Below are 12,599 nucleotides of genomic sequence, written 5' to 3' on the forward strand. Positions count from 1 at the left end.
CTACATATATGAAATAATCCTTTTAATGGCATTAAAACCTTCTCAAAATGTGATGCACAGATGCCCACCTGATCCACAAGTGACATTCAGACACTCCACCTCAGCTCTTCATTCTATGCTTTCCTCACCTCTAGAATATCTTAACTAGTGAATTTTACAAATCATTTTTTTTCTTTTTCAAAGAACTGCTTCAGAACATAGGTGCACTGTTCACTTCTCTAATACACATTAAAGCAGACAAATACATCATTTTAGGCAAAGAGAAAAGCACTATCAAAGAAGTCTACCTAAATCTAATCCTTGTCACATTCTAAGATTGTAGAACTAACTGAAACTCTTCTTGCAGGCCATTGCCTAAAAACCTACAGCATATCCTAGCCTTCAGTTTTGCCATTCAGGAGATCAACAGGAATGAGAACTTGTTACCCAACATCACTTTGGTCTCCAAGGTCTATGACAATGGTTTTCAAGCACTGAAAGCCTCTGAGAACCTTTTGACACTTTTCTTTGTTGAAGGCCATTGTCCCCTCAATTATAGGAGGGGAAAGGAGCAAAACATCATGGCTGTCATTGGTGATCTCCCTTCCCAGAACACCATACAGTTGGCCAACATATTAAATGCTTACAAAATTCCACAGGTAGGTATCCGGGCTCACATAAATGCATAAGAATGGAAAGAGTGGTAGTTAAAAGTGGAGAGAACCCCTCAAAACAGCTGCAATATTGGGGAATTGATTTGGGGTAGTTTTTATTTATTTATTTATCTTTCCAGAGAAATGTAATGCATCAATTACTATTACAACCACAGTAATTCTTAATAAGCACAAACATCATATTTAGTTTGTAAGAAATTTTCTAGGTATCATTGTTTCTGTCTTCTTCTTCTTTTTCATCTTCTTCTTCTTTCTTCTTTGGGTGTTGAGATTCTGGTTCTTGCTCTTTTGTGGACTCAACCATTGCTAATTGATGCTGTAATAGTGTGTCTGATGTTGTCTCTCCATCTTCTGGGTGTGCCTCAAGTTCTTTGACTTTCTCCTCTTTCTGTAAATGCCACAACAATGTTAAATACATTTATCAGTAAAGCACTAGTTATCTTAACCTTATAATATAAAATGCCAGATGAATACTCTCAGATACTGTCAGGTCCTTAATGAATAAATCTCTCTTGTTACTCATTCCTCTCTCCTCTCTATTTCTGGTTAGCACAATCAAAGATTGAGATTATTTTTGTCTAAATGGAATGCTAATGATGGTCTGGTTGCAAAAGCTCTGAGGAAAGACTTGTTGAGCCCCAGGTTTAGTATTTGTCTTGCCCATCAAGATTTTCTATGGAAAAACTGTATCCAAAAGAAATGTACTTACTTCCATTTTTTGATGTGTCTGCAGAAGCAATACCTAGTCTAAAAGTACATCATTATTATTCCCTCCCTGCAGCTCAGTTATGGCTCTTTTGACCTTGCATTGAGTGATAAAATGCAGTTTCCTTCTTTCTTCTGGATGACTCCTAATGAAAACCTTCACTATGTTGGGATTATTCAGCTCTTGAAACATTTTGGATGGAATTGGATCGGCCTTCTCATCCCAGAAGACACCACTGGAGAGAGATTTTTCAGAATTCTGAGGCCACAATTAATTCAGAGAGATATTTGCATTTCTTTCATTCAATTTATTCCAAGACTGATAAATTATGAGCCCAGTAGCATCTGGAACAATAATCTAAATAGCATAGGACGTTCCTTATGGAATAGTAAAACCAATGTAATAGTTGTTTATGGAGACATGCAATCTATAGAAGGCTTACGAGTAATTCTTGAATGCTATGAAATTAGTAACAGTCTCCCATTAGAGAGGGTTTGGATCATAAGTGCTTTGTGGGATGTCACTTCCGTGTTTGAGCCCCAGAAATTCACAGCATTGTCCTTCAATGGCAGCTTGTCTTTCGCCCTTCACACAAATATGGTACCAGGTTTTCAAGAGTTCCTTGAGAACCTAAATCCATTTCACTCTAAAATGTATTTCCTACCTCAGTTCTGGAGTGCTGCATTTATCTGTTCATTTCCAGTGTACAACATATATGCACAAGGCAAAGGAAGCTGCACTGGGAAGGAGGATCTGGGGAGTCTCCCTGGAACTGTCTTTGAAATGGAGATGTCTGGTCAGAGCTACAATATTTACAATGCTGTGTATGCTATAGCACAAGGTCTCCATACCATGTATTCACCCAGAACCAGGAAGAAGACAATGGACAAAGGAGAAAAGTGGAATTTTTTGAAAGTCCAACCTTGGCAGGTAAATTATGGTGCCTCCTAATGTAATGGAAATGTAACTTTAATCGCATATTGATTTCAATTTTTACAACATTTATTAACAGTATATTTTTACTCCAATCCCATCTGCATTTATCTGAAAGTGTCTGGTTGAACAAAACATGATTTTGTTTAGATTACAGGAGATTACTTGCTGAGCCTGAGGGTGGGGTCAAATGCATCATTAGGTTCGTGTCTCTTTACCCCCATAAAAGACCTAAGTCCCGCTCCCTTGACTTTTCTCTGGTACCAATTCGCCTTGACCATTAGTAGTTCATATTCCTATTTATAGGTATAATGAAATAAACTTGTACGACTTATGAACTCAATTCTGGTTCCTGATTTCTTGCACCTGACAGGTAGGCAAGAAATAATAATTCTTCTACTCTATTCCATTAGAGTAGAAGAATTATATATCTAATATATATTTTAAATTGCTCTTTATTATTTTTAGTTGTATAGACACTTGGTGGTAACCTCTGAAAGTCCTTATTCCTTGTTGCAATTTTGATTTTACAGATATTATTTTAGCTATATGGAAGTAATTTTTTCCCCAGAGGCCTTTTGCTCTCTTTCCAATTTTCAATCCAAAAAATTCTCAAATCCAGTAAAAGATTACCTTTTTTGCAGCATTTTGTGGCTGAGTATAGAGAAAAAAATTTACTACAGTAGAGAGAAGAAAGAATTTCTGCAAAATAATAATAATAGAAAGAAGTTGGAGGCAGGGTTATGATAGAATGAGAATACTTACGTTTCTCTAAGATATGTTTCGTGTAAGCTGATTTAATCTGCAAAGGCCATAAAGGAACTTCTTAATCATGTTTTCTGGGACAGGATTCCAATAAATATGTTCTGTTATGATATCCATTAGATATAATGGGCAGCCACAAAGAGTCAAGCCATTTTCGAAAGCCCATGAAAGCAGAACAAAAAGCAATGGTTGGAAATTAATCAAAGAGAAAACCAACTAAACTTAAGGAGAAATTTCCTGACAGTTAGAATAATTGATCAGTGGAACGGCTTTCCTTCAGAAGTTGTGGGTGCTCCGACACTGGAGGTTTTTAAGAGATTGGACAGGCATTTGTCTGAACTGATCTAAGGTCTCCTGCTTGAGGAAGAGGTTGGACTAGAAGACCTTCAAGGTCCTTTCCAATTCTGTTATTCTAATATTCTGTTTTTCTGTTATATTTCTTAGCAATAATTTTTGTCTCTCATGAAATGCAAAATTTGGAAGAGCAGTCTATCTGACAAAATCTGTATTAATTACTTAAACTTAAAAAAATATGAACATATTCCTGTAGAATTATGCCTTTCAACATAAAAAATATTAACTCAAATGTTTGGAAGTTCATTAAAAATCAACTCAGCAACATTTGGTAAATCACAGCATGGAACTGTAAATCCTATTGCCTACTATCAGCACTAATTTCTCACTTACCTCTCTTATCTTTTAGCTTCGTTTATTTCTGAAAAAAGTCCATTTCAACAATAGTGCTGGGGAAGAAATAGCTTTCAATGAGAATGGAAACCTGGCAGCAGCATACGATATCATCAACTTGATTACTTTCCCCAATCGATCCTATCAGAAGGTCCAAGTTGGACATATTGAACCTCAGAGTTCTCAGAAGGAAGACCTCACCATTGATACAACTGCCATTGTATGGAATCCCAAATTTAAGCAGGTGGAATTTAAAAAAAACAACTAAAATGGTGATATTTTCTCAATTTCTGGAATTTTAAACAAGTAAACTCAGAGTGGTTCCAAGGTCATTTGAAATCTTCCTAATGATGTTAGAACAATTTTGTATCCTGGAAAAATGAAACAATTCTCAATTCTACATTATACTTTCAGATGGTGGGGAAAGAGAGCTTTGCTGGCTGGGGTTATGGACCTTCTGGGTCCAGAGAACCTTCCCACTAATGGGTTTATCTGACTGTTTAGTCGATGGTTGAATCAGTTTGAGAAACAAAGCATGAAAACGGTCAGCATATCTATTTACCACTTCAGCCTAACATACACATCCCATCTCCCTGGAGTTTTGCAGGGCATGTTTCTCTTCCCACTCACAGTTTTTCCTTCCCATAGCCAATTCAAAAATCTGGGGACAGCTGCTGGCCATTTTGATATAGTGGTTTTTTCAAGTGATGTGCTTTGAAAAACTATAGTAAATTTCCTGCTTTAGAGAAGTGAATAGCTTTTCAGCAGGCACTGATGCTTATGCATTTTGAAATACAGGCAAGATTGGACTAATGTGCTATCCCATTTTATTGCTCATCACAGAATAGGAGAAATTAATTGGACATCTACTAAAACTGACCATCACCCCAAGTCTTGCGCTCACCACACCTGCATTTACTTTCCTGATTGGCATAATTTGTTCTCATATGGTAGCCTCTGCGGTAGGAATGCCCCCTTGTACATCTCAGAATCTGCATTCTACTGCTTGTGAAATGCTTTGGATATATGTCAGCTTGTGCCATGTGGTTGGTCTTATATCTTCTTTCTTACCTTCTCTCCCCACCGTGTTGAACAGACATCTTATGACAAATGATTGTGGGCACCCATTCTGCTTGAATTGTTCATGTAGCTACCTGCTCTACAGCTGTTTGTCATGCTGGTTACTCCAGTGACTTTTCACCTTGCTTATAGTGTTATGATGCAACTCTTTTTGTGTGACAGTGGATGGTTGATGTTGAAATTCAGAATTGTGGAACGTTGGTGGCCTTGTGATAAAATGTGGTTTCTAGGTATCCCAAAGATGCTTTTTCATGCAGCAACTGGACTTTCTTGTTTTTCTTTGAAGATATTTCACTTCTCATCCAAGAGCTGAAGAAGCTTCTTGGATGAGAAGTGAAACGTCTTCAAAGAAAAATAGCAAAGTCCAGTTGCCTTGTATAAAAGCATATTTGGGATAACCATGACCTGGATAACTGAGAATCTCCATAGACATTTAGCTCTGGTTTCTAGGTTTCCATCTTCTGTGTTTACAAGTACATCTAAAAATTTAATTGCCTAGCTGTTTTTCCTTCATTACAAAATGTATATTAGGGAGGATGGAGTTCAGTATGGTATGAAAATCTGTAAGTGTATTTCTCTTGACGATGACAAATATCTCATCCACATAGCGGCACCAGAATTTAGGTGTGTAGTTCTGAAATGAATGGTTTTCTAGTTCACCAAGGACTGTTTCTGTAATGATTCTGTCATGGTTCCGACAGACAGAGACAAATAAAGCAGAACTCCAAGGCTTGAAACTTCTTCAAAGAACATGTTTATTAGTTACAAAGTGTCAGCATGGTCAAGAGTGAAACCAAGTCTGGATACATACAAAACAATTCCCCAATAAAAAGTTAGAAATCCCACCCATAAAGCTATGCAAGTAACTATTGCTTTTTCTTGGATGAGAAGCAAAACGTCTTCAAAGAAAAACAACAAAGTCCTATTGACTCATAAAAAAGCATTTGGGATAATAATGACCTGGATGACTGAGAATCTCCATAGCCATTTAGCTGTGGTTTCTAGGCTTCCACCTTCTGTGTTTACAGATGGTAATTGCCTAGCTGTTTCTTCCTCCATTGTGAATTGTATGTTGGGGAAGATGGAGTTCAGAATGGCACGAAAATCTTTAAGTGCTTTTCTCTTGATGATGACAAAAATCTCATCCACATAGCAGCACCAGAATTTAGATATGTAGTTATGAAATATATGGTGTTCTAGTTCATGCAGGACTGTTTCTCCTGCATGAAATCCTGACATTCATCAGATGAGGAGTCCCAAACTCATTGGTAGCCTCACACTGCAATGGACAAGGATACACATTCAATTTTCAACTTTTAAGATTGTTGGACAAGCAGACACAAAAACAGCCAGGGAAGTGATTGAAGCCTGGTGCCCTGGTCAGTCATTAGGAGTGATGATTTACATTTAGCCTAGTACTTAAAAGGTGAGGGCTGGGCAGCACACGCTAATGACTTAAAAGCCAGCCATCAACATCTAAAAAGCCACTTACCACAGGCACTATAAATGCAACACACAGAACAGCACATACTGTGTTAGAGAGAAGTTCCTAGAAGATGGGCTCCAACACAAGTCCAAAAGCTTGGATTACAACGTCGGGTCCCAGAGACCGACCTAGATTGGATCCTGCAATATTATCCTGGGACACACATTTTGGCCTTCATTTGTGACTACATTTATTATACATGGAGAATCAGGACACCATTCTCCAATGGCAATGCAACACAGAGATAATTGAAAAAGGACGGCAAATGCTAGGCAGGAATATATTTGCTATCAGCTCAAGGAAGTGAGGAAGACTAAATATGGATGTCATTCCCAACCAAAATTCTTAGAAATTCAACATTTCTCATAAAAGTTTATTTCTTATTATTTGTAAAATTAAGACAGCTCATTAAGTTTGTGAGAGATTCTTCTATGACCATCTTCAGGACTTTTCAAATTCTCTTATGTATGATGTAGGAATTGTGAAGGGACTGTTATACAAATTTTCAATAGCAGTTAGAAGATTGTTCAGATGTTTACCTCTATTCCGACTGAATCTAGCAATCAGTTCTAGGAATTCAAGAATTAAAGAACTTACAAGAACATGATTGCTTTAGGATTTATTTACAGAGAATGACTGCTGACTGATTGAGTAAAAACCAGATTATAATTCTTCTTAATTATTTATTCTTCCCTTTCCCATTAGACACCACCTTCTGCCACTTGTGTAGACAGTTGTTATCCTGGGTACCGGAAATTAATTAAGGAGGGGAAACAGGTTTGCTGCTATGACTGTGTCCAATGTTCAGAGGGAAGCATTTCCACCATGGTTGGTAAGAAAAAGAGATCTACGGTAATACTGTATCTCATTAAAAATACATTATTCTCTAATCAAGTTTGGGTTTTTTAATATAATTTTAAACACAAGAATAGATTGATTGGGATCTCTCACCTGCCTTGTTTTCTTTCTTCTTTTTTTAAATAGAAGCTTTTCTTTATTTAGGTGTGTAATCTCTTCTTCAAGAAACATGGCATATTAAATAAACTTTTAAAAAGATTTTCCTAAGGCACAATTTTTGAAAGAGGTTTATTTTCTTTATGTGAAGCCAATTCTACTTATCAGATTCAAGTGGTAATATGGAAACTTGCTCAGAATACAACCATACCTTTATGTGTGAAGATTCCAAAAACTGTTTCAGCAAGGAATAATTGTTAAAACCTAATATCAATTCAATGTGTAGAATTTTTAAAAATCTTATTTATGGTTCTTAGATTCCAAGCAATGTGAGAGGTGCCCAGAAGAACAATATGCAAATGAGAAGCATCATCACTGCATTCCGAAAATTATCACCTACTTATCCTACAAAGAATTCCTGGGAGAAATCCTGACTAGCTTTGCTGTTTCTTTTGCTGTAATCACAATTTTAGTGATAGGGACATTTATCTGCTACCAAAACACTCCCATTGTCAAAGCCAACAATTGGGATATCACCTGCACTTTGCTTTTCTCACTCCTGCTGTGTTTTCTCTGCTCTTTCTTCTTCCTCGGATGCCCAGGGATAGTCACATGTCTCCTCCGGCAAGCAGTTTTTGGAGTTGTCTTCTCCATCGCGGTATCTTGTGTGTTAGCCAAAACCATCACTGTGGTTCTAGCCTTCATAGCCACAAAGCCAGGGAACCGCATGAGGTGGTGGGTAGGGAAAAGGCTGTCTGTCTCAGTCATTGTTTTTTGCTCACTTATTCAAACAAGCATCTGTGTTGTGTGGTTGACCATTTCTCCTCCTTTCCCAGAGTGGGACATGCATTCCCAATTGGATGAGATCTTAGTGCAATGCAACGAAGGCTCAGAGATCATGTTTTATGTTGTGCTGGGCTACATGTGGCTTTTGGCCCTCATCAGCTTCATGGTGGCCTTCTTTGCCCGGAAGTTGCCCGACAGTTTCAATGAAGCCAAACTCATCACCTTCAGCATGCTGGTCTTTTGCAGTGTTTGGGTCTCCTTTGTGCCCACCTACTTAAGCACTAAGGGGAAATCCATGGTGGCTGTGGAGGTCTTCTCTATCTTGGCCTCAAGTGGTGGCTTATTAGGTTGCATTTTTATGCCCAAGTGCTATATTATCATGCTGAGACCAGAGCTGAATACCAGAGAGCAGCTAGTTAGGAAAAAGACTAGTGTGGTTTCAAGTGCAGCGTAAATAATGCCCTAATTCCTAATTTAGCTGAAGACAACATTACAGATGATTGGTCAAAGAATTTTATTCAGGAATAGATGTCTTCTTCCATTTTTGAAAGCAATAACATTTAGACTTGTATACAGCTCCATAGCAATTTCAGCACTCTCGGCACAGTTTACCATGTAAGCATTACTTGCATATTGCCCCCAACAATCTGGGTCCTAATTTACCAACCTCAGAAGGTTGGAAAGCTGAGCAAACCTGGAGCCTCATCAAGATCAAACTCAAGGCTGTAGGCAGACTTTGTACACAATACTGTCTTCTAACACTACGCCATCAGTGCTCTTAATGTAAGAAACTTCACAAAGACACAATAACAAGGAAAAATGTGCACTCTTTTTTCTGGATGAAGACGTCTTTGTCTTTGATCCATAAATTGAAAACTACATTCAGAAATATAGTGGCTAGGATGTCCACAACTAATCTTATTTATTAAATAAGATTTTATCTTCTTTATATTAAATTAAAATAAAATGCTAATATGATTTATAGTCGTGTATTTATTGGTGTCCTCTTTCCAACACATTTTCTTTTTTTATCACATTTTAAATTTCAGGGGATGGGGATCAGATTCAAGAGCTATAAAGTTATAAAGCTATATAGCTTTTATTACTGACATTGCTAATAACAAATCACTATTTTGTTGAAATACCCAGGCAGAAAATCTCCTCAAGTACAGAAGTAATTTGGATGGCCTGACTATATAGCTTCATAGCTTGATAGCTATATTTTATTCAGGAATCGATGTCTTCTTCCATTTTTGAATACAACAACTTGTATACAGCTCCATAGCAATTTCAGCACTCTCTGCACAGTTTGCCATGTAAGCATTACTTGCATATTGCCCCCAATAATCTGGGTCCGCATTTGCCACTAATTTGTGACTCCTTGAGTTTCAGTACAAATATAAACATGAAGCTGGAGAACAAACATCTTAAAATCAGTTAATATATTTTTCCTCTATATCAGCAGTGTCAAACTCGAAACATCTCATGACGTGTCATGACATATTGTGACTTTTTTTCCATTGCTGGCAATGGGGTGGGTGCGGTTTTGCTAGGATGCATCTGGCCCGGGGGCCGGCAGTTTGACATCCCTGCTCTATATAATGACATTAGCTAATTTTTTTCTTTTAACAACCTTGCAATCCCTTGCATCAGGGTGGAGTTGGGGCAACTGAATGGAGCTCAAGTGTTTACTGGCCAGATGCCCTTCCTGATGTCTATGCAGAGTTCGCAGCAGACAATTACTCATTGTGCCCAGAGAGAGAAATATCTGCCACTACACATAGGATCAAACCCACAGCCTCCTTATTATGAGAAGGGAACTCTACCTCTAGGTCACTTCACCCCTCAATGACATTAGCTATTTAGTTGTAGAACATCTAAAATTGTAGAACATCTTTACATCTCTCCTGTGCTTCTACTTTCAGATGCTGAAATCTTCCATTCTAACATGTTAAAGACAAAATGAGTGTTTAAGTGACAAAGTGGAAATATGTGTCAGTATAGTTGTATTCTACAAAAATGAAAAGAACAGAAGAAGAGATAATTATTCTTTATACTTCTTCAAAAAAAATCAAACTAACAGCTGACAAATACAGTGGTACCCTAGTACTCATTGTTAATTTGTTCAGGGAAACATGATGAGGACTAAAAACGATGAGTACCAAACAATTTTTTCTCATAAGGTATAATGGCAGCCAATGCCAAGAAGTTCCAGCTTGTACATCAAACAAACAATGAATACCAGCACAAACTTTTCATGTCGAAATGTATTGACTACCAAATTTGATGAGTTTGAAAACAGTTGAGTACCAAGGTACCACTATATACTTTACTTCATTCATTCGTTCATGGAAACTAATTCCTAAGAGAAGGGAGTGGTCAAACTAGAACTTTGCTTCTATGCAAAAAATTATACAATTATATCTGTATGGTCACTAAGCTTTTGAGTGATAAAATTATGCTGGTTTATTTTAATGTTATTATTTCTATTGTATTTAATGCAGGATTTATTACATATATGCCATTTTTAAAGCCACTGAAATTTCTGGGTTTCTTTTTTCAATAAAAGCAATGTAAGAGTTTGGAATAATATAAATCAAGGTGCCTACCTAATATATCTCTTTGCCATTTTAAGAAGGTTTTTTTTTTAGAAAAACAATGACTATAAGACCAACCTTATAGACCTATAGAAATATGGTTTAGTAATAGTGAACCTAATTTGAAGCTGAAAGAAGAATTGCTGTTCCTCATCCTTCACAGAGGATGGCGAGTTTTGATAGAGGACCAAGCCTCTTCTTTTCCACTGCTTCAGGCAATGATGCAGGAGATCCCTCTCTCAAAACTCACCACCTCTTTCAAAGTGCATCAAGATCAAAGCCTTCCAGACAACTATTCAGCCACCATGATAGAGCAGTAGTCAGCAGCTGTATCTGTCTCTTTCAGCAATGAACAGGAAAAAAATGGATTGTCTTAACAGTTGGCACAATTCATCAGTTTCTGCCCTCCAATTTCATTGCTATGCTACACATAAGAAATAATCCTTTCAATTGCATTAAAACCCTGTTTTAAACTTCTCAAAGTATGACCACATGATCCTCAAGTGACACTCAGACATTCCACCTCAGCTCCTCATTCCATGCTTTCTGCACATCTGACATTAGCTATTTAGTTGTGGCCAAATTGTAGAACATCTTTATATCTCTCCTGTGCTTCTACTTATCTTTTGGTAAGATGCTGAAATCTTCCATTCTAACATGTTAAAGATAAAATGAGTGTTTAAGTGACAAAGTGGAAATATGTGTCAGTATAGTGGCATTCTCCAAAAATGAAAAGAATAGAAGAAGAGCTAATTATTCTTTATACTTCTTCAAAAAAAATCAAACTAACAACTGACAAATACAGTGGTACCCTAGTAGTCGTTGTTAATTTGTTCAGCGAAGCATGATGAGGACTAAAAACAACGAGTACCAAACAATTTTTTCTCATAAGGAATAACGGCAGCCAATGCCAAGAAGTTCAAGCTTGTGCATCAAACAAACAATGAATACCAGCACAAAATGTTCATGTCGAAAGGTATTGACTACCAAATTTGATGAGTTTGAAAGCAGTTGAGTACCAAGGTACCACTATATACTTTACTTCATTCATTCATTCATGGAAACTAATTCCTAAGAGAAGGGAGTGGTCAATCTAGCACTTTGCTGCTATGCAAAAAATTATACAATTATATCTGTATGGTCACTAAGCTTTTGAGTGATAAAATTATGCTGGTTTATTTTAATGTTATTATTTCTATTGTATTTAATGCAGGATTTATTACATATATGCCATTTTTAAAGCCACTGAAATTTCTGGGGTTCTTTTTTCAATAAAAGCAATGTAAGAGTTTGGAATAATATAAATCAAGGTGCCTACCTAATATATCTCTTTGCCATTTTAAGAAGGTTTTTTTTTTAGAAAAACAATGACTATAAGACCAACCTTATAGACCTATAGAAATATGGTTTAGTAATAGTGAACCTAATTTGAAGCTGAAAGAAGAATTGCTGTTCCTCATCCTTCACAGAGGATGGTGAGTTTTGATAGAGGACCAAGCCTCTTCTTTTCCACTGCTTCAGGCAATGATGCAGGAGATCCCTCTCTCAAAACTCACCACCTCTTTCAAAGTGCATCAAGATCAAAGCCTTCCAGACAACTATTCAGCCACCATGATAGAGCAGTAGTCAGCAGCTCTATCTGTCTCTTTCAGCAATGAACAGGAAAAAATGGTGACAGGAAGTTGCCCAGGAGTCCAGGGGGAGGGAACATCCACAACCAATTTTAATGAGTTAAGTAGCTGGTGCCTACAAAGTAGTCTCCATTCTCCATAGTTCATCCAATTGCCCTTTTATTAGTACAGAGTTCTAATAAAACTACAGAGTTTCTTTTTCCAATATGACCATTTCAGCAAAGCGATGGGTAGAAGAAATAAGTATTTTTTATGAATTAGGAGGTTGTGAGAGGAGAAGGGAGAATTTATCTGGCTATTAAACTATCTCTTTCTCCTTTT

At 37.1% G+C, this 12,599-nt stretch overlaps 1 protein-coding gene across 1 annotated transcript; it reads left to right on the top strand.

Moving 5' to 3' along the window:
* The first annotated feature begins 560 nt into the window (after positions 1-560).
* LOC120303878 (vomeronasal type-2 receptor 26-like) lies at positions 561-8,504 on the top strand. Its single transcript, XM_039333758.1, has 4 exons — positions 561-638; positions 3,761-3,988; positions 7,016-7,142; positions 7,582-8,504. Exons 1-4 carry the CDS (start codon positions 561-563, stop codon positions 8,502-8,504), a joined length of 1,356 nt encoding a protein of 451 aa, XP_039189692.1.
* The last annotated feature ends 4,095 nt before the right edge of the window (positions 8,505-12,599 follow it).

This window comes from Crotalus tigris, unplaced genomic scaffold (assembly GCF_016545835.1).
Source record: "Crotalus tigris isolate CLP2741 ecotype Arizona unplaced genomic scaffold, ASM1654583v1 scf7180000024507.143522434:302558, whole genome shotgun sequence".
Taxonomy (NCBI): domain Eukaryota; kingdom Metazoa; phylum Chordata; class Lepidosauria; order Squamata; family Viperidae; genus Crotalus; species Crotalus tigris.

Excerpts from the sequence above, each read along its gene's own strand:
- LOC120303878 (XM_039333758.1), top strand. The coding sequence starts at position 561 with ATGGCTGTCATTGGTGATCTCCCTTCCCAGAACACCATACAGTTGGCC. Across the intron at positions 3,989-7,015 it reads GGAATCCCAAATTTAAGCAG|ACACCACCTTCTGCCACTTG; the intron begins GTGGAATTTAAA and ends CTTTCCCATTAG. Across the intron at positions 7,143-7,581 it reads AAGCATTTCCACCATGGTTG|ATTCCAAGCAATGTGAGAGG; the intron begins GTAAGAAAAAGA and ends TATGGTTCTTAG.